This window comes from Drosophila takahashii, chromosome 3L, assembly GCF_030179915.1.
Source record: "Drosophila takahashii strain IR98-3 E-12201 chromosome 3L, DtakHiC1v2, whole genome shotgun sequence".
NCBI lineage: Eukaryota > Metazoa > Arthropoda > Insecta > Diptera > Drosophilidae > Drosophila > Drosophila takahashii.
In genome coordinates, this window is record NC_091680.1 from 24,498,882 (window position 1) to 24,520,707 (window position 21,826).

Consider the following 21,826-nt stretch of genomic DNA (forward strand, 5'->3'; position numbering starts at 1 on the left):
AAATCCAACAGTTGTTGTTCCTCCCCAGCGTTGCTAGCGTATTCGCTGCTATTTGTCTCCAACACGACGATTTAATGTTACACGGTTCCGGCGAAAAATTCTCTTCCAGTCGGGATTTTTCGCAAAAAATCCCCTTTCTACTCCTCCTCCACTTCCTTCGCTACGCCACTGCTTTTTCCAACTCCCTCTGCTGCTTCTTCTTCTTTATCTTGCTGCTTGGCGCGCTGCTTTCTCGAAACTGAAATGTAAAAAGAGTACAAATGTTGGTTATTAGCTCTCACTCTCTCTCCGTCTCTTTCGCTCTCGCGCTCTCACACTCTTTGGGGGCCAGAGCGCGCGAGAGCGAGACAACGCATGTGTGTAGGCTGCTGCTCACAGGAATTTTGTTGTTGGAGGAGACTTTTTCACAAGGGGGGACTAGCATAAAATTTTTGTTTCAAAATTCGTTGCTGCCCACAAAAATCACACAAAAATAGCGCGCCACATTTAAAAACGCCAACAGCGCACACACGCACACAAAGGCAAACAGGACGGACACATACACTCAGTCACATTTTTTTAAGCACAGTACAGTCAAGCCATGAGACACGCATTTGATTTTTTTTCAGTCAGTTTTTTGGTCGCTCAGCTTTTTGTTTTATAATCGTGTGTCTCTAGACTTTGTTATTCCCGCTCACGGAGCGCACTTTTTCTTGTTGTTTTGTTGGCTGGCTTTTGGTTTGTGAAATTATCTTCTCACCGGAGCGCAAAAGAAAATTTCAATGCTGTGGGTGATTTTGCCTTCTCTTTCTCTTGGCCGTACGCTTTTTTCTCCTGCTTGTTGTTTGTCCGCTCGCCAACGTTGAATAACTCGAACTGAGACTGAGTAAATGGCTTCGATCGAATTTCGCTGCTCCGGCGCTGCCAGCGCGGCCAGTTTTCAGTTCTCTACACGGGGGAGAAAACACAATTTCTGAATTTCTGGTGGTGGTTGCTTTTGCGCTCGTGTGCGTGCGTCGGCGCGTCCGTGTGGTGTGGCTGTGTCGGTGAGAGAACTGGCCTGGCAACGCTCTTTGAAGTACAGTTGTCGAGCGGCATTGCCAGATGGAGCGCAGGAAGAGTATTTTTAGGCAGGGAGAGGAGAGACAGACGGCGGACAAAAAGTCGGCAAGATAGTAAACAAAACTATAAAAGGTGGTAAATATTGAATAATGGAAATATTCTGGGCCGACCACGGCCAAAAACACATGTGGCCTGCCAGGCGGACGGATCTGTGCGCGATAAGAAAGGTCAAGGGGCCCAGAACTATTAGAATCCGGGAGCATAATATTCAGAATACTTTCATTGGGTCTTTCTAGGGCTATCTAATTCTTACGATTGATCTGATATATAAGTAAATACAAGAGTAAGAATTCCGGAATTGTTTCGAATTTATTTCTGTTTAAAACTAGTGATAATAAGACAACAGGTTCTCAAATTTATTCTGTCCAAACTTGAAACCCAAAACATCAGAAATCAAAAAAATTCTAGTGACTTAAATAAGCGCCATTAAAGGGGCATGAATATATTTTAATCCCTGTTTTTCAAGCTAAGAAATGAAGTAATAGGTTTTTATAATTACCTATGTTGATTACTAATTAGAGTTAGAAACGGTTTTAAAATTGATATCTACAAAAACACACTGATATCCAAGTTGAACGAAGGACATTTTAAAGAGATTTGGACATCAAATTGATAGGGTACCGTTTCAAAAAACTAACTCTATCATTGCAAACTTGCAAATTGGGATGCACTGATTCCTAAATATCAACAGATCCTGCGAAAATAATAACAACTTGTAGAAAAGCCGGCTCGCTCTTACGGTCTACATTCTCTTTTCTCTGACTCTTTTCTCTCCTCCCCAATCACCTGTTACTTTTGACACATCTCAGAGACCAGAGACCCTACGGGGTAAAAATATATAGAAAACATATAGCCATTCTCATTCTCATATGCAGATCAAGTCCCGCTTAAGAGCGGAGAGACCCCCGCGATAGGGAAGTTAGTCAAAACCCATGACTGAAGGAGAGGAGAGGAATAGAGTGGCAGTTCTATCCAACGCTCAGAGAAGAAAGTAATATAAAGTGAGCGAGTGGCCGAATTTTTAAGATTACAATTTTCTCTGTTTTGATGCTGTTGGGACGGGGGACAGGAGAGGACCATGAGAAATGCCGTTCGAAAGGCCCCTTTAAAGTCCAATCGGTGTTGAAGCAGTGAGCATTTCATGTTTCGCAGCTGGCAATGCCGACCAACGGAGCATGGAGAGGGAGAGAGAGCACGAGGCGGGGGGTGGTGGTGGGTGATGAGGCGCAGTTGTAGTGGTGGGGGTAGGGGAATGGGAGAGGCGGAGGAATGAGCGCAAACCAAACACAGTGGGACAGAATAGTCGTGAATGTGGTGAGGTGGGATAATATAAATATCCCAGCGGGAACATTCCTGTGGAAAATATGATATTTTCATGAGGTTTCTCCATACAAGCGGAAGGGACTAAACCTCATTTACCCCTTACATTTCTTCCGTCTCTGGTTTCAAAATACACGGGGGTGACACAAAAAGTAAGGGGGAAATGAGGTTTCTATGTGGTTTTCCTAGGGAATTTACATTTTCCCTACACCGTCGCCTGCTGAAAGATACAGGATTTCCAACACTTTCTGCTAAAAGGAACAGGATTTTCAGCACACAAAGAACCACCTTCTCACTTTCCCGGTGGGATGCATTTTAAGTTATAAAAATAAGAAACTTAGAGGAAACTTAGAATCTTTAGGTAAAATTTTGTATCAAAGTAATTTTTTTTTCTATTAGATTTGGAGTTACTAATGCTAATAGCTTACAGAAGTGGTAATCTGTGGTAAACGGTATTTCAAAAATAATAATTATTTATTCCAAATACAGTAAAAAAAATTTAATAAAAATATAACTGTAGGTTGAATCCCTCCTCGAGTTGGATGCCGTGGTCATAATAGGTGAATGTGTCAAACTAGTAACAATTCGTACCACTGTGCGACAACCCGACTGTATGAAATTCGAACGGCGTGGCACGACTTTTGGCTGGCCTTCCCCACCGCGCCTTATCGCCGTTGTTTCTATTTAAAAAAAAAAAACTGAATATACTTGAAACGAACGCAAAACATGAAGAATTCAGCACAAATTTGTTGAAAACAAATACGCAAATGTGTGCGACATTTGTATGCACATATTTGCCTATCGTTGTTTGCGTGTGTGGGCTGTGCCGTTTGGTTGGGGCCATTAAATTATAACCTCATTTCGTATCACTAATTAATTTAACAAAACTTTTTAGAGTCGTTGTTCCCGCCTAAAAACTGGAACGATGGACCCTGAACAAAGTGGCGAGCAAACATCTCCTCGAGTTGGATGTCGTGGTCATAATAAAACGATTTTTACCATGTGTACTATGCACAATTTCCAACTGTGAGTGGGAGAAACGGTTTATGGCGCTGCTCCTGCCGCTCAGAGCGAGACGGAGAAACGTGGAGAGGCCGCCACAGAAGAGACGAGGGGCGGCGGGAAAGGGGGCGGAGCGGGAGCGTCGTGTCTCTGCCATTGTATCCAATTTCCTCTAAAAAATAAACCCAATTCGGCGCCAAAAACAAAACCCATGCTCACGGAAATCCCACTCTCTCCCGCTCACTAAAAAAAAATATAATCTTTGGAGCCAAAATACTACACTGGTCGAATTTCTTCTGAGATTTTCAAAAAGGTATATTACTAGAAATCCAATCTGATTAGATAGTTAGGCATGTCGGTGAGAAATTTGTCTATTTGTAAAATCTTTTTAATATACTCGTAACCAAGTGATTTACTTGCCTTGGAAATTTTCACTTGCTGGGATTACACCATGCTACAGTTTGGTAATGGATTCCCTCATTTTCCTTCTCGTAGGCAAATACACAGCTTTTGTTGACAATCACCGATAGACGAACTTTGGCCACCAGTTCCAAGGGCTTAATTACTGGTTTCTCATGAACAATAATTATATGCGAGGCGTGGTAGATCAGGGGATCCCCGGGGTAAACGAGGAAGTCCGCTCCAAATGCGTCACCGGAGGTCACAAACTTACCCCGCTTCCAAAGATCTTTGAAAATGCGGTATTTCAGGGAATTGGTGTCGACTAGAGCTCGAGAAACTATTTGCGCAGCTGTGGGGCGTATTGAAAACTTTAGATTAAGATAAGTCTAGAAATGTTATTTCTAATATATCTACAGTGATCTTTGAGATGTTCACAAGGCACCTCCACCAAGGCATTTTGGCGATCGAATTTAAAATTTTCCGACATTTCCTTCAGTACATCTTCGGCAGTTAGAGCTTCAGCTAAAAAAGGACATAAAAGGTGATTCATTTTACTAATGTTTTAGAATTACTATTTCTTTGAATAAAATTAAATCATTTTTATTTTTATGCAAATAATTAATTTTACTCGAGTCAATGATAGTTTAACCTTTAAATTTGGAAGAGTGTTATTCTGAATATTGGTTCTTAAAGATCTTAATCCCATAGTACTAACCCATTTCATGTTTTCCCTGCTTAAGCAACTTTTTTCGTTTCCCTGTCAGGATTTTCTCCATATATCGTTCAGTTTCCCGAAGCTTTTCGTCCTTCAGTGTTTCTTTCTGTCCTAGTAAACGGGATTCGAAATCAGCCTTGAACTCCTCCAGTTTCTCCGCTGTGGGCTTTGCCCTCAAGTCCTGAGATTTATCCACTAACATTGCTATATTCTCGTCCAAAACTAACTGGGTTTCGTATTTAGTCAGTTCCACGGGCAGAGCTACACGGAGAAATATATTTTATTCAGGAATACATAGAAATTTAAATATTCTTTGGATAATAATAATTGCTTAAACTCACTGGACTGATTGGGACTCCAGCCTTTGGTGTTCGCAGTGCCAACTGGAGCACCCATTATCCGGTATTTGCTTCGCAGTTCCATATAATCTTTAAAATACATTTATTAGATGTAGTATTGTTTTAATAAGCAGTTAAACAGCTCACCATCAACATTAAAAACAAAGCCGGTACCGTTTAGCAGAGTTAAATACATTTTTGCACTCTTTTGTTATTAATATGCGGCTAGAGATGGGAAAATTTCAGATACCTGTTGTTCGTTTAACATATGTTAAGCGAAGCTAAAGCCAAAAATGTCATATTTTGGATATAACGGAAATTGTATTTATATTTTAACTATGAAGTAAGATTTCATCAACCCTTCTTAAAATATAAAGGGTACGGTAGTTTGCCTATAGCAAGTGTAAATAAAACTGATATGCTCTGTTAAATAGCAATAAACGTCTATGTTAACAGTAACAGAAAAGTCCCTTAACATTTATGTTATAGTGATACCGATAAACGCCACTTAACATCGATGAGACCAACATCGTTCCATCGATGTTTCCATCGATGATTATCCACCTCTAAACAGGCCAGCCTGTTGTTGTTTTTGCTCGGGGCGTTGAAACGAATTTCCCCGCTGTATATAGCGTTAAACAATAGCAAAGCAATCGCGAGTGCTGCAATAATTTACATCATTTACATTTACATAACGCGCGCGGCGGGCCCTAAAAAAGATGTAAACCAACGAAAAGCGCGTGCGAAAACGTATGGCGAAAAATCGGGCAGCTCCTGAAAAAGGGGAAAAAACTTCGAATTGGCGACAACACACAGCGTACAAAATCCATAAATGGCATAAATAAAGGCCACTGCATTCAATTTGTTCCTATTTAAGTGCTTATTAATTAATTAATTCATTTACTTGCCTATTTGAGCTGCAATCAAGTGTGAGTAAATAAGGGTGTGCGTGTGTTTGTGTGCGTGGGTGCGAACTTTTGGGTGTTCCTGTTTATTTACCTATTTATCTGTTTATCTTTTTGACCCATTGTTTACTTTCGCCTACGTTCGCTAAACGGAGTGCGAAAATTAATATCCCCACATTGTTAAAGCTCGCACATTGCCAAACAAAAAACAATCTTCGATCTCGAGTCAGTGATACCCGGTAGACGGTATACCCACCTATAGGGTATCAAAACTTGAACTTCTCAAAAAAATTATTACGTGATACCGTAAATATATTTTTGTATTTATATATTTGTGAAGAGCTAATAAGTAATTAAAATTACGAGTTACCGAGGGAATTTGAAATGTATATCTAGTTTTAATACTTTTTTTTAATGTCTAGTTTGGGTGGACTAGGGAAAGTTAAACTGTATATGGTTGTACAGATTTTGTTTGAGAGCCGTTTTCTCGTCCGAAATGTAAATTTAAAGTTTGCTTTAACCTTTGAATTCCCATATGTTTTTAATGTTTAAAGGTAACTTTAAATCCATTAAAATATATTAATGGACCCTAAATATTTTTTTTATTTCGGCGTTCTCTTCGGCGTTCTTATTTCTTGTGAAAGTGATTTTTGCTTGGAATTTTTAAAGTCCAGATGCCCAAAAGTTTTATTTGTGGACCACAAGATCTCGGCGTGCTATAAAATAAATTTATGAAACTTTATTCTTTACATATGTACATACATATGTGTAAACTTATTTCCTTGCAGAGGGTATTATAATTTCAGCCAGAATTTTGCAACGCAGTGAAGGAGACGTTTCCGACTCCTTAAAAGATATATATGTATATTCTTAATCAGCATAACTAGACGAGTCGATATAGCCATGTCCGTCTGTCCTTTTCCTCGCGAACTAGTCTCTCAGTTTTTGAGTTATCGGGATGAAACTTTACCAAAAGTCTTATTTCTATTGCAGGAAGTAATAAGTCGGAACCGGCCGGTGTTTTTTGAAGTAAAAAACGGATCACTTTATCATATAGCTACCACTGGTCGGAAAACTAAATGGATATTAATAAAAAAAAAATTATATCTTAGTTGATAGTTGTTAAATATATTTTTTAGGATATAAATTATTTTGTTTAAAATTGCATATATGAACAAATATTGGTTTTTCTTTCGGCATTCTCAGCGGACTCTTTGTAATGATCCACGTTTCATATTGGAACTTTAATGAAATTGAATTTTTGATTCTTGTATTAAATTGTTAGATTCCAGATGGTCAAAAGTTTCATTTCTGGACCACGAGACTTGTCGTGCGATAAAATATCTTTATGAAACGTTATTAAATTTCCTACATGTTGTAAGAATTTATTTCGTTTCTTCGTAGCTTATTTTAATTTTTATGTTGCTTGGGCAGTCCTATCAAAAAATAATAACAAAATTAAAAAAAAAATTTCACCAGAATTCATATGTGAAATCTGACTAGACTTCCGATAATACTTATGTAATTTTGTGACCCGCATGTACGGAAGACTTTTAAAGATATCTTAAAGGCTAAAAGTGGTACAAATGAAATTTGGTTACTTAATTCAGCACCGCTGAAAGAAAATTTAATCCATTACTTAATTTATTTTTAGCTCTTGTCTCTAGAATTTTGGATTAGCTGCGGGTAATCCTTGGTGAATAAATACTAATAAAAAGTAGTTCCCGAAGGGGCCTCATGACTAGCCCTGAACAACCGTCTAGCGCTAAATATACCCCATTTTGGCACAAGCCAAACCCCAACTATTCCAATTAACAATCAGTAAACAGCGTTTCCTCCACTTCCAGACCCACCGATACCGATCGAACTTTTGGCGGCGAGGAGGAGAACAAAGCTTTCCGGGGTCTTGGCCATGTAAGTCTAGGTCTACTGCCTGCCAACGTCTCGAGTGCTCAGTACATAACAATTATTATTATTCTATACTCACGGCCAGGTCATGTGGCGAGAATTGCGACAGCTGCCACCACCGACGACGTCGTTAATCCAACTCGGGTAAGGCAAAAGGCATCTACAAAGACCGTTAAACGGTGCGACCTTCAGATTCCTACCCCAATAAGCCACCCCACCCTAACACACTCTGAAAAAAACAATACACTTGTACTTTATAGCTAAACACGTCTAAAAACTACAAGTCCATTTTTATAGTATTGGATCAATACGAAGTGGGGTTTTTTGCACGTTTAACAAAATTTTTACAGGGCTAAAATGTAAAAAAAAGACTAACAAATATTTTAAAAATAATACATTTATATTAATGCATAATTTAAAATATAGAATTTAATTTCAAAGCAAAACTATAGTATATTTAAACCTATTTTATTTGATTTTTTATAGAACTCATTAATCATTAATGTTAATATGATAATTTGTTGGGGGTAAATAACTGTAATTTATTCTATTATTTTTGCCCGTGTATAAACCAAATGGCTTGTTTTTGTTGCAGCGCCTGCATTAGTCATAGGAGGGATGAGGATGACAGCCGGCCCAAGGGAACGGCGCCAGCAGAACGAACCAGAGACCGAGCCAGAACCAAAAGCCAACCCAGAAGCGGAAGCAAAGCAGCCCCAAGGCAAGCAGTTAGTTAATTAATACAGCAGTCAGCGAAGGAATCCCGGGGAGCGCGAAAGATGTTCAAGATTAGGCAGCGGAACTGCATGCTGATTGTGACGGCCCTGGTGCTGGCGCCCTGCATAGTGATCCTGATGGTGATGGGACCCGAGCTATCCACAGAACAGTCGCTAACACAGCGCCTGGCCGAGTGCCATATGCGGTTGCAGTACCTGGAGTCCATGTACCGCGCTCGCCAAGAGGATGTGGCGCTGCTTTCCCAGTACCTGGGCCAGTTGCAGAGCGTCAATGTGACGGGAGCTAGTGCTCCGCCGCCGCCTCTGCCTGTGGTCAATCTGCTGGACGGACTGAGTCCCGAGGCCAGGCAGCTGCTGCGAAATGCCTCGCATTTCAGCAAAGGTGGCGGTGGCAATGGTTCGATGGCCAGGAGCCAGAACATCAGACTACCGAATGCCTATCACTTTCTGCCGCATCTCCTGGACGATGCGGGTTCCCTGCGACCAGCCTACTTGCAGAGCAAGGGCCGCTCCGATGTCAGCATTGTTCTGGGTGTGCCCACCGTGCGGAGGGAGAAGCAATCGTATCTGCTCGGAACCCTCCACAATCTCATCGAGAACATGAACGACGAGGAGCAAAACGAAACGCTGATCATTGTCTATATCGGGGAAACAGATCTGGATTCCGTGCAACTGATTGCCCGGCAAATTGAGACGAGTTTTGAGCAGTACGTGGACAGTGGACTGATTGATATAATAGCACCTGCTCCCAGCTACTATCCCAATTTCGAAAGACTTCGCATCACCCTGAACGATCCCTTGGAGCGCGTTAAATGGCGCAGCAAGCAGAACTTGGACTTTGCCTACCTGATGGCCTATGCCCATTCGAAGGGCACCTTTTACGTTCAGCTGGAGGATGATATACTGACCAAGCGGCAGTTTATCACCACAATGAAGAAATTCGCCTTGATCAAGAGCGCCCTAACGAAACCCGATCAGCCGGCCTGGTTTGTGTTGGACTTTTGTCAGCTTGGCTTTATTGGCAAGATGTTCAAGAGTGCTGAGCTGCCATACCTGATCACCTATTTCCAAATGTTCTACAATGACAAGCCCGTTGACTGGTTACTGACCTATTTTATTGAGTCCAAGGTGTGTCGAACGGACAAGGATCAGAAGCATTGCAATGCGGAAAAGGCCAAGTACTGGCAGCACTTTCGAAAGTCCCTATTCCAGCACATTGGCACAAGTTCGTCGCTGAGGGGAAAGGTTCAAAAGCTAAAGGACAAGCAGTTTGGCAGCAAGGTGCCGCAGTATTATGCCCATACACATAATCCGCCGGCCGTGGTTAAGTCCAACATTGCTCCCTATAAGAACTATCTGCTGAAACGAGCGTATAGAGGAGAGTCCTACTTCTGGGGCTTGCTACCGCAGCCCGGGGATTTGGTGCAGATTGTATTCGAGCGTCCCACGCAGCTGAGGCACTACCTTTTCCGCAGTGGTAACTCGGAGCATCCTTCGGATAGGTTCTACAACACCACAGTGGAGCTGCTGCCAGCGGATACGCTGAGCGAGAACTCCTCTGTTTGGAGCAACTACAACACCACCACGGATGGCTATCTGGTAGTGGGTTCGTTTGACAGCTTAGGCGTGGCCGAGGGTCTGTTGGATGCCAAGATCGGTGCCATTAAGGAGCTGCGCCTCCACGTGCACAGTGACAGCGAGAATTGGGCCCTGCTTAGCGAGATCGAACTTCAGGAGTGGAGCAGCGATCCCAAATCGGAGGCGAATGCAGCGAAGCCACGGTTTGTGGCGGGAAGCTGATTGCTACATCGCCACCGCCAGCGACAGGACTGGGAGGAATAGGAATATATATAGGAATATCCCTTCAATATTCTCCAGTTAATGTCCAATTTACTCCTCATCCACAATTTGTCTATATCTGTTGGGATCGAGTCGATTTCGTTGAGAAAAAGTCGTGGGAGCAAAAAGTTACCTTGAAGTAATTGCCTGAGAAACTTTTCAGAATATTCAACCGAATTGTTCTATCGATACATACAAAGAATCATTACAATTGTACTTTTTTTTTAAGAATTCTTCTTGCTCCCTAGACTTTTCCGTGTTTTTTGCATTGAAATGAGTCGACCCACCCTAATGTCTGTACATCTCTGTGTATATTTTTCGAATGATGCTTTTACCCTCAATTATCTGAATGTGTAAATAATCCCCCAGAAGGTAACTCTCTCGCTCTCCTAACTATAAGTGATTATCCTTAACTTTAAGATTTCAGTACGGCTGCAGACTAATGTCATATATCCCCAGAACCAATTTGTTAGGGTTTCTTTAACTTAAGCGTTATCAAAACTTTGCAATGTCATTGGCCTGCAGTCTGCTAACAGTCTTATTTAATCCCAAGCTATCAGTGTATTTTTTTGGATATCCATACGGATTGATATTTGTACTCCAAGTGCCCCTTCCATTTTTTCATGGTGGTAAGATCTATTGATATATTTATATTTTGTGGATCAAGTTGTGGGCTATGTAACTGAAGCGATTCCCCTGTATTCCTATGTTATTCGAATAATGTCTTTTGGTTTATTTTGCCTTAATTTTAAGTGTTAACCTCATTTTATCGGCACCTCGGAAGAAACATTCCAATTTATTTTGTTTTCATTTGCTGAAAATCAAGAATCTCGAACTCGCTGAAATCTTATCGATCAACTACGGAAAATAAGATACAATCGAACATTGTTATACATCTAAGTTACAAAAAAATTCCTTTACTCTAATAATTTATCTTAATTTTATGAATTCATCCAGCATGCTTATATCAGTTATATATAGCCAACTCCTTGAACATGAAGCCATAACCACATAAACATAATATGTATTAACATAAACATTGAAGCGTAAAATAACGAAACGATTTTTAGCATTGTTGCTTTTTCACTGTGATTTGTTAATAATTTTTGCATAACAATGAAGAAAATAAAAACCTATATTATATTACAAATAAATATAAACTAAACATCGCTGATTAGCTATTGTAAAACAAAATTCCAAAAAAATCATACAAAGAACACCTTTTTATATACATACAACAAAATTTATGATTGGTTTAACTAATTGGAAACGCCAAATTTTTTGATAGACTATGACAAAACTGTAAACGAAGAAACAAGAATGATGATTGTTTAAACTTGGTTCCTGTTGAGTAACGAGAATTGTAATATGTAGTGGCATATATATTTATAAGTTGAATTCTATTCTGACGTTCTAAATATTATATCATATTATTTCATATGCCGCTATATATGAAGAAACAAATATTGTAGACTGCTTTCGATAAACTGAACAAATTAAACAAATGTTTTGCATATACTTACTATTGCATAATCATACGTACATAAATATATTTTTATATATCCCTGTGTTATGTGTGCGGCAAATAGCAACAATAATTTACAGCACTCGCTCTCCCCGCGAAACACTAATTTTGCCAAATTGCAACCAATTAACAAGCAACAATAATAGTTGATAGTGATCAAACTGAATTATACATTAGCTGGCATTATAGGCTTCCCATCCCCTTCCACGACACAACAACCCATAACAATTGTAGCTGAATTATTACAAATTACTTTTACAATATTCATAAGCCGTTGGGACAACTCAAAACTTAATCGAAATCAAACAAGAACAAATATGCGTGTAATGTGTGTATAAGCTTAATAAATAATTCAAGTATTTGAAATTAAACTATTTACTGATTGATTTTAAATTTCAGTATATCAGGATTACAGTTTAATGTTGAGCATGGAAAAACCAGTTTCTTAAAGGAAAAAGGTATTTTTAATGGGAAAACTTCTATAGTGGCATTTTATTTCACAATTAATTGTTTTCGTAATTGTTCTTCACCCAAGTAAAATATTGTCAGAAACCAATATGAAAACAATGACAGTTTTTGACCACACGATCCGTTGGAGGCCCAAAAGAATCGTCGGAACCATGTGAGTCCCTCGGGCTCTTCTTTTATATAGTAGTACATGTAATTGAAGGGCAACTCGTCGCCATTCTTATTTTTGTCATCGAACTTTTTGACGGTTTGGCTCATAACGAAGCCAATTTGCTCGTTGGAGGAGCTGTTCACCACCAGCGTGGGCGATCCCTTCACCAATTCCACACTAAACTCGGCGAGATTTATGTCCGTTTCCTTGGCATTACGAATGCGGATCTGGGACTTCTTGTACTGATTCCTTATCAGATACTCGATCATCTTGGGCATCTGCGGCATATAAATCCAAATAAAAGTTTCGCCCGTTTGCAGGTTGGGATTCTGTTTCAAGAGTGAGTTTCGATGGGAAGCGATCAGGTTAAGGGGTTGTCGCAGATGTTGCATGCGCTGTTTGCCGATATTGCGATTGAATAAACCATCCTTTTGATGCTGCTTCTTTTTCGGCAGCGAGGATAATGCGCCCATGTGCTGGAACTGAGATTGAGCAGCACGAACTAGTCTGGATTCAAAGTCCCTCTGACAGTCTGGACTAGAAATACTATCCCAGCGACAGCTCTGCAGGGTCACAAAACTCTGGAGGAGCCAATCTATGGGTTGGTCATTGTAGAACAATTGCAGGTAGGCCACAAAGGAATCCAGAACGGAGGTGGGAAAGAGCTTCCCAATGAAGCCCAGATCACTGAAGCTCATCACAATCCAATCGGCCTGGAACCGAAAGTGACCATGCAGCATGGCAAACTTCTGAATGTAGTCCAAAAATCCCTCGTTCGCCAACACATCGTCCTCCAACTGCAGGTAGTACGAGCCCTTTCCTCTGGCATAGGACATCAGGTATATGTAGTCCAGGTTCTGCTTGGTCCTCCACTGAACTCGCTGTGGATCGTCGTGCAGAGTGATGTGCAGTGACGAGAAGTTCGGATAGTAGTTCAATGGTGGAGCAATCACATCGATCAGGCCCGCTCGCAAATGCATCGAATGGTTCACATTCAATTGCTTTACAATGAACTTGGCAAACTGGAGCTTAGTTTCGCCCACATAAATCACAATTAGGCTATGGTCGAGCTGCTCCGGAGTCATGCGACGGATCAAAAAGTCCACGGTTTGGAGCACATAGTTTCTTTTGGGTCGCAGTACAGTGGGCACTCCAATCACAAACTTTACTCCAGACCTGCCGCCGCTATAGCGATATCGGGGCTTAACCTCCGGGCTTCTTAGCCCCGTCTCCTGGGTCCTATGGTCCGTTCTTAAAAACTTTCTCACTGCCTTGGTATGATTTTTTACCACTTTCGGCTCGACCGGCTCAATATTGGTTAAATCCATTCCCAAGAACAGCAATGCACTTATCATATAAGTTATCACCAAAAAACCCGGCAGGCAAATCTTCCAACGAATGTTAATCACCTTCATGATTGTTTTCAAGTCGACTCGGAAAATAGTTTTCTATGTTGACATTTTTCACAAGGAATGCTTTTGATTTGTTATGTATTTTATTAAATATGTTATTGATATATAATATACTCGTATAGAGTGGTTTGAAACGCTTGACAATATCCCATTAACATCACGATTTGGTTCGCTTCGAAATACACTTTATATAACAGTTGAAGGAGACGATTACGAATATAGATTAGAAAATGATTTCGATATCCCTTTAAATACTTTTCTCTTGCCTTAAATTGTTTGCAACAATGTCAGATCGTTGGAAATTGGTTTGCACAATTAAATAGTTGTATAAATACTCGATTTGATTAGTCATATATCTTTAGTTATTTGCCGCTATTGGTTGGTTCAGTCCTTTATTTCAGCTTCCAAAGTGCATCCAATTCGTTAAGCGGATCCTTGGTCTCCTGCTGCTCCTTGGCAGTCACCTGCGGAGCCATCTTCATTTGATATGAGGTCATTATGCCACCTGTTTGAGAAAAAAAATTAAGTTTTGTCTTTAAAATGTATATTTCTTTATTCTTACGCTTGTTAAGCACATTGTGAGCATTGCAAAGCACAATTTGCATGGACTGTTCCAGGATGGCTGAATCCCTTAGGGAATTTTGACGCTGCACACAAATGCGCGACCAAACATCAACCGTATCTGATGGGAATATACAAATATTAAATAGGTATTATACTTAAATTTTAATTATATTATACTCACTAATCAGAATTGGCTGCTTGTTTTGGGTGGCTATGATAGCACATACACCAATGGCCACTAGTTCGGAACGCTCTGAGCCCGTTAAACAATTCATAATGAGCGGGGAATTGGGTGCATTAGCCGCCTGGCAACGCGCTCGATGGGTCTCCAGGGCATTTTGAGCCACTCCCAAAAGTTGAGCGGGTGCTCTTTAAATTAATAGCACAAATAAATTAAACTTTTGTTATTTAATTGCCTACACTCATTATATTTACCCCTTGGTCCACTGTTTTAGCTGCAGAAGAGATAAATCCAACACGGCATCTGCCCCATGCATGGATAATTTGAGTTGGTACTCGGAACAGTGACTCAGTTGCTGTATTTTCACACAGGTCACGGTGTAATCATCGTAGTGAGTGGGCTGATCCAGTGACTGAGGCCAGTAGGGATCAAAAAGCTTTAAAATAAATGAATTTAATTATTAAGTTTACAGAGATAAAGTGCTATATTGTTACCTCGTTTGTGGTATGCAGACAAACCACAGTTCGTGACTTTTCTGACCATATCATCGACCAGAAATCGTTAATAGTATTCGCCTGTGGTGTCTGAGCAACGATGAAATTGGGACAGCCGGCACTCAAGTTCTATATAAATAAGTAAAGACACTGTCTTTATTAACTCATTATTTTATCAATGTTAATAATGACCCACCTTCATGTAGGCTGCATTTATGTAGTCATCTGTCTGCTTGTCCAGTTTCACTCTAGCATGATCGTAGGGCAGGCAGTCCAGCGATCGATTCTTCTCAGGGAACAATTTTGCAATGGTGGTGGATCGCTTGTTGGCACTCGCTTCTTTGTCCAGCTTCTGCTGCAACTCCTGCCATTTGGCTCCTAGTTGGGTTTTCCCGTTCAGCATTTTCACGTGAAGATTTTCCAGCAACTTTTCGTAGCTCTCCACCTCTTTTTGGAAATATTTCGTCGTCTTCTCATCGGTAAATGTTTCGACTTGGAATGCAAAATTGTTCGAATGGCCATTGGCAGCAGCTGGCTTTGGCTGAGTTTCAGTGGCGGAATGTGTAAGCGAGACCGAGTCCCAATCGAAGTTCTCCAGCGAACTTAGGTCAGAACAGTTGGACAGGTTATCCAGACTGGTGCACCTGGGAGCTGCTGGTATAGAAACTGGAGTTGAAGATATTTCTTCGACGGCCACTGGAGGAATATCAGGCGTTTTGGGTGCAGTGGGCTGGAAAAGAATAATAGATTTTGTTGTTTAGAGAGTTATAAGTTAAACAAGAGAGAACGCTATAGTCGGGTTGGTGTCCCGACTATCTAGCTCTTGCTTTTGTAGTTTCCGAGATCTCAGCGTTCATACGGACGGACAGACGGACATGGCTAGATCGACTCGGCTAGTGACCCTGATCAAGAATATATATACTTTATGGGGTCGGAAACGCTTCCTTCTTGCTGTTACATACTTTTGCACGAATACAATATACAATTTTACTCTACGAGTAACGGATATAAAAAGTGTTATAATATATTATATATTATATTTACCTCCACAACACTTTCGGCTTTAACAGGTGCCGACACCTGACTTCCGGGGGGCGTGGGAGTAGCCACCACCTGGGGCTGCAGCACGGGCAGCGGCAACATTGGCGGCGGTACAGCCACAGAGCAGTCGATGTCCAGGTCGCTAAGCAGATCCACATTGCTGGTTACCTTGGGAGCCACCACCTCCGTCTTGGGTTCCGGCTTGGCTGAAGCCGTGGAGGAGGTGTAGGGTGGTCCACTGGTGGTTGTTTGCGTCTGGGCAGTGCTGCTCGCCCCACTCTGCATGTAAATGGAGCCCGTGCCGTTCGTTGGAGGCGTGGGAGTGGGCTGATGTTGCTGCTGCGGCTGGGGTGTTAGACTGCCATGGTAGCCGTAAGGAGCCGAGTAGTAGTTGGACGACTCCTTGCCCTCTTCCGATGAAATGGTTTCCTGGGCCGGCAGATTAGCCTTGGTGTGCGACACGATGGGTGACTGCGGGACAAGTGTCTTTATTATTTAGGGACTCAAAAATTCAGGATTCCGAGACTGACACACATGTTAGAAACATGAAAAAATTTATTTTACAGTGCGAGTAAAATTGTTGTGTCAAATACAAAAGTGTTAAAATGTGAAAAATAATTGTTAGCACACACTGGTGTTTTTTACACAATGTGTTATTAACATGACGTTTTTCTTACACACTGTGTTTTTAACACAAATGAAAATTACATTTCACTGACATTAACGAATCGAAGGGAAAATAAAAAACCAATATGAGACATAATATCTTATATGTTAGTTTTAACCATTTCAAAGCATTTATGAATTCTTATACTCAAGAAAAACTTGCATTTTTTAGTTCAACATATAATTCTGAGACTTTAATGTCAACAACTCATTGTGTTAAAAACACGCTGTGTAAAAAACACAGTGTAAATAACACAAATGACATGTGTGTGTTATTTATGTTTCTAGCATATGTAGAATACAATTTTTTTCACACAAGTCAATATTTTTTTTTATAAACTTAACACTTTAGCATTTAACATGTTAATAACACAAGTTTTTTACAATGTGTGTTATTTTCCGAACCCTTCCAAAAATGTTTAATGTTTATTACTCACATTGAATCCCGTGGCCGAACTGCTGCGATTGGCGTTCTCCGAGTCTGTGGTTCCTACCGACTGCTGCTTGCCACTCTGGCTGAACTGGTAGCCCTGAGATGCCTGGGATCCCTTCAAGGAGCTGCTGTCCTGCTGATAGCCACTGCTGTACTCGTATACACCCGTCTGCGGATTAAAGCTGTAGCCAGGATGGTTGGAATAGCTGGTGTAGGTGGCTGAGGGCTGAGGAGATGTAACAGCTGAAGCTTGAGATGAAGTGGGTGGAGCAGCACTCGGAACAGGAGAAACACCAGAAGCTGGAGCCGGAGTAGCATTGGCATCACTGTATTGCTGAGGATACGGCACAGGAATCTGTGACGTGGTCTGCTGGCCAGGAATGGATTGAGGCGATGCTTGGACAGCCTGCGAGGGATACAGTGAAGGTTGTTGCTGTGGTGGATAGCCCGATGGTTGCTGCTGATATGCCAGTGGTTGTTGAGGTGTCTGGGATTGCGGATATCCTGCTGGCTGTTGCTGGGGTGTCTGAGATTGGGGATATCCTGCTGGCTGTTGTTGAGGTGTCTGAGATTGGGGATATCCTGTTGCCTGTTGCTGTGGTGTCTGCGGATAACCCGTATGTTGTTGGTGAGGTGTCTGCGGCTGTGTAATTCCCGCGGATTGCTGATACTGGGAATAACCGGCGATCTGTTGCTGTTGCTGGGGATATCCTGGGGCTTGCTGAGGCGTCAAAGATTGGGAATATCCTGTTGGTGGCTGCTGGGAATAACCTCCACTCTGTTGCTGTGGTGTTTGGGATTGCGGATATCCCGCAGGCTGCTGCTGCTGCGCCGTCTGGTTTGGCGCATAGCCCAAAGACTGTTGATAGCCAGAGGCTGCCTGTTGATTTTGAGCAGTCACCTGTTGATAAGCCTGTCCTGAATATCCAGCCGCTGTTTGGTAAGTATTAGCCATTTGATTGACCACATAAGGCGCCTGCAGGGAGGAGGGCACATCACTGGGATTCGAAACAGGATGGGGATTGCCCGAAGTAGCCACGTACAACGGTTGCTGGACGTTGAATCCCTGGGAAGCCGAGCTTGCTGGTGCTGTTCCAGGTGGCGCATAGGCCAGAGGCGGCACTGCACCACTTGGATATCCGTAACTGTATCCCAAGCTCGCTTGGTTGCTGTCCTGCGCCTGCGCCTGCAGATTCATCTGAGCCATTGCTCCGTGCAGGGTCTGCGAATTCGGCGATGCCTGAGCCTTGTAGGCCGGAGGAGCAATGTGCTGCTGCTGCTGCTGATACATGGGATTCGTGTAGCCAGCGGCACTGGGATCGAAATACTGCTGCTGTGTGAGGCTGTACGGTGGAGGTGGCTCATTCGGCGGCGCGGTGGCATAGGAACAAGCGGCCTGGGTGGGATTCTCCGAGCCCACCGGCACCGGACGCACTGTGGGCAAATAGCCGGCAGTTGTGGGATTCGAGGCATCCGCCATCGCTGCCTTGGCCTTGAGATAATCCCTCAGTTTGGGAGTGCTACTAACTGCGGGCAGAGGAGCTGCTTCCGCAGTGGGTTTACTGGAAACTGGAGGCACCACCGCCGCCGCTTTTACACTCTGCATTCTTTGCTGGCGCTCTTCGGATTGAACATCCCTGGCGGATCTGTATCGCGTGAGAAGCTTCTGCACATTTCCGGCCAGTTTCTTGTAGAATTCCAAACCTTTGGCGGATTTGGCCAGCAGATCCTCGTAAACGTCATAGGAGGCCGCCAGAGAACTGTAAAAGTGCTCCCGTTTCTGCTTTACGTCCTGCAGGGTCTTCAAAACTGGTGCCGCCTTGGCATAGTTTTCAGTTAGAGCCTGCAGAATATTCGCCTGAGCCACCATATTCTGATCCAGCAGTTCGGTGAGCTTATCGTGCTTTCCCAGTTCGGTGGCGAACAAAGCCTGGAGACCCTCCTGCCCACCATGGGCAATCACTTTGCCAGTAATATCATCCTCATTAATGGCTATCCGCAAGTCCGCATGAAACTGAGCGCGTTGGGCCTTCATTTCGTTGACTTTATTCAGGATGAGCTTCACGTCCCTGAAGATTTCGGTAGTATTCAGCTCTGAACTCAGTTTGGGCATCAGTTGTTGGATTTCAGGCAAGGGTCTGGCCAGGATTTTCAGGTTATTCACATGCAGGCTCATGGCTTTTCGTAGGGTATTATTGGATTCGCCCGCTCGGGCATGAGCTTCACTGTACTTCTGAAACTCTCGGGTTAACTCGGTTATATGAGCATTTGGAGTGCGCTGAACGCCGCTGGCGGACTGGAATTCCCGCTCCGCTTTGGATTCCGCCTCCAACATCTGCGATATCTCTGCCAGATTCGTCTCCACATCGGCTGTAATCTCAGCCAGCTGGGACATGGCCTCTACAAGATCGCTTATAGCCGTTTTGTTGGCATTCAAGGCGGCACAGCGATCGACGATGCCCTGGGGCAACTTATTGGCCTGCTCCTCGTTGATATTCAAGTTATCCAGGGTGAGCGAGCTCATGTAGGCCTCCAGTTGGGTGTCCTTCTCCTCCAGCAGGGCTCCGTACTTTCGCAGCAGTTTTGCCTTCTCCTCGCTGTACAGCGAACTGGCCTCGTGGGCCTTCATGGGCACCAGTCTGGCAAATAAATCCGGTCCCGCGTGCTCCTCGTCGGTTACTTGAAAGCCAATCCCGTTGACCAGATTGGCACCCTGGACCGCTGCAATGGTGGAGAGTTCCGGCACAGACTCGTGGTAAATGAACTCGTTCTCGTTTTTGGCATTCTTGCGCTTGGCCTCGACAACATCAGCGGTGAAGCTGAGGGATTCGTTGATCTCACGCTGATCGGGCAGACCCTTGGACTCTTTCCTTGCCTCCTCCAGTTTGTCCCAAGAGGCCTGTAAGAGGTATAATATGTATATATTCTATATTCATTCAGAGACCTTCTCACCTGGTAGAGAGTCACCCTTTCGCCCATCTGCCGCTTCTCCTCGGAATGCTGTCCTTGGTACAGGTACAAGATGCAGTTGAGATAGTTGATCTTAAAGCGAACGTACTTCTTCCACAACTTGTAAACAGAGCTATCGATGACCTGGGCCACTGGACCCTCATCTCCTCCGGTGAGCAGAGCAGCCAGTGCAGCTCCATAGTAGACCACAATCTGCGCCGTAACCTTGGCCACAATGTGTGGCTTCCTGTTATCAATGAGGGACTTCTCCAGAATGCATTCCTGGGCTTGAGCAAAGCACACCTGTTGCTGGAACACCAGCAGCTCCGGGGTCATGAAATCCCCGCCACTATTGACATTCGCATAGCGTTCCCGCAGCTCTCCATAGGCCCAAGCTGCCGCCTGGAAATGTGTGCAGGCCATCTTCATGCCGTCCACATCGCCGCGGGTCACCGAGGCTCCCGATTGTGTGTGCGATGCGGCAATGTTGAACAGCACTGCCGCCCGCTCGAATCGCAGGTCGCTGACCTCGTGAACGGCGCTGTGATAGAGATCCTTCCACGTGAAGGTGAAGATCCCCCGATCCGCCAGCTGGGGAAATCGATTCTGGAGGGCGTGCAGCTGGCAGTAGTAGCGCTTCATCACCGGCGCCCCGTCCTTGGTGGTGCGCATGGCCTGGTTGCGAAGGGTCTCCAGGGCATGGACCTCCTTGGAGTACGCCTCGGGGTCTTCATGGTAGAATTCAGCAATGTACTAGGAGAGAAAAGGGATAATTTAGATTATTAGATTTCATTTAAGGGAATTATCATAAAAGAAATATTTCGAATTTTAATAAATCAAAATTATTTACTTCTTTTCATAAAGTTAAAAATATTTATTTTAAAGAAGTATAGGTACTAATTCTTCAGATATATTTTTTTTAATTTTGTTTTATTTTTATTTTGTCAATATGCAATATTTCCGGTACTATTAGTTGCCATTCTAAGCTTTTTCAAGGTATCAGACCATCAAACTAAGATTACATGATGGTTGTCCATTAAAAATTCGTATAAGGGATAGAGATTCCAATAAGGTAAAAGGGAGCAATTACCCGTAATGCACGGAATGTTTGTTTATAACTTTTTGTCTGCGAAGATGATCAGATGACGGCGATGACTCAGCCGCCAGACAAAGGGGGCTTTAAAATTGTGGGAACGGAATGTGCGGGGGAGCATTGAAAACTGCAATTGCACCATAAGGAGCCCTAATTATCCACCAAAAGTGTCCAAAAAACAACGCATTTTTCCCAGCTGACCGATAATTAAGTTCAAATAATTGGTCGCCTCTTTGTTTTGCTGACTCTCTCTTAATTATTTCACTCCCCTTTTTCAGTCGCTCTTTTTTTACCTTCTTCAAAGCCGCAAAGGAGGTTCCCTCGGGACTCGATTTCAGGGCGAACCACAGCATATGCAAACGCGGCACCGCCTCCATATTGTGACTGCCCAGTTGCCTTTCTAGTTAACACACAATTTAAGCTGATTGCTGGCAATTAATTAACCAAAATCAAAACAATAAATCGGCTACAAGAAAAAAATAATAATCACAGTGTGACCGTTGTCAGAATTACTAAAAATTACCGAGTGCTTTGGCGGTTGAAGTACTCACTTGGCATCGATACTTATCGGTTGTGATCGAT

At 42.8% G+C, this 21,826-nt stretch overlaps 4 protein-coding genes across 4 annotated transcripts; 1 reads left to right on the forward strand and 3 right to left on the reverse strand.

Annotated features, from left to right (window-relative positions):
- Positions 1-101: 101 nt before the first annotated feature.
- Tsen34 (tRNA splicing endonuclease subunit 34) lies at positions 102-5,178 on the reverse strand. The gene is made up of 6 exons (XM_017138970.3): positions 5,026-5,178; positions 4,882-4,968; positions 4,541-4,801; positions 4,240-4,347; positions 3,844-4,174; positions 102-238 (listed from the first exon to the last, which is right to left on the reverse strand). Exons 1-5 carry the CDS (start codon positions 5,072-5,074, stop codon positions 3,855-3,857), a joined length of 825 nt encoding a protein of 274 aa, XP_016994459.2. The 5' UTR covers positions 5,075-5,178; the 3' UTR covers positions 102-238; positions 3,844-3,854.
- Positions 5,179-5,450: 272 nt separating this feature from the next.
- Positions 5,451-12,163, forward strand: Mgat4a (alpha-1,3-mannosyl-glycoprotein 4-beta-N-acetylglucosaminyltransferase a). The gene is made up of 4 exons (XM_044393976.2): positions 5,451-5,807; positions 7,631-7,697; positions 7,777-7,835; positions 8,287-12,163. The coding sequence occupies exon 4, from the start codon at positions 8,471-8,473 to the stop codon at positions 10,226-10,228; it is 1,758 nt and encodes a 585-aa protein (XP_044249911.1). The 5' UTR covers positions 5,451-5,807; positions 7,631-7,697; positions 7,777-7,835; positions 8,287-8,470; the 3' UTR covers positions 10,229-12,163.
- Positions 12,164-12,212: 49 nt separating this feature from the next.
- On the reverse strand, positions 12,213-13,827 carry Mgat4b (alpha-1,3-mannosyl-glycoprotein 4-beta-N-acetylglucosaminyltransferase b). Its single transcript, XM_017143596.3, has one exon. It carries the CDS (start codon positions 13,824-13,826, stop codon positions 12,285-12,287), a length of 1,542 nt encoding a protein of 513 aa, XP_016999085.2. The 5' UTR covers position 13,827; the 3' UTR covers positions 12,213-12,284.
- An 88-nt stretch (positions 13,828-13,915) lies between these two features.
- On the reverse strand, positions 13,916-21,765 carry mop (tyrosine-protein phosphatase non-receptor type protein myopic). Its single transcript, XM_017143768.3, has 10 exons — positions 21,538-21,765; positions 20,155-20,904; positions 17,207-20,101; positions 16,107-16,574; positions 15,259-15,792; positions 15,063-15,191; positions 14,823-15,004; positions 14,569-14,756; positions 14,386-14,505; positions 13,916-14,328 (listed from the first exon to the last, which is right to left on the reverse strand). The coding sequence occupies exons 1-10, from the start codon at positions 21,619-21,621 to the stop codon at positions 14,216-14,218; spliced, it is 5,463 nt and encodes a 1,820-aa protein (XP_016999257.2). The 5' UTR covers positions 21,622-21,765; the 3' UTR covers positions 13,916-14,215.
- Positions 21,766-21,826: the final 61 nt, after the last annotated feature.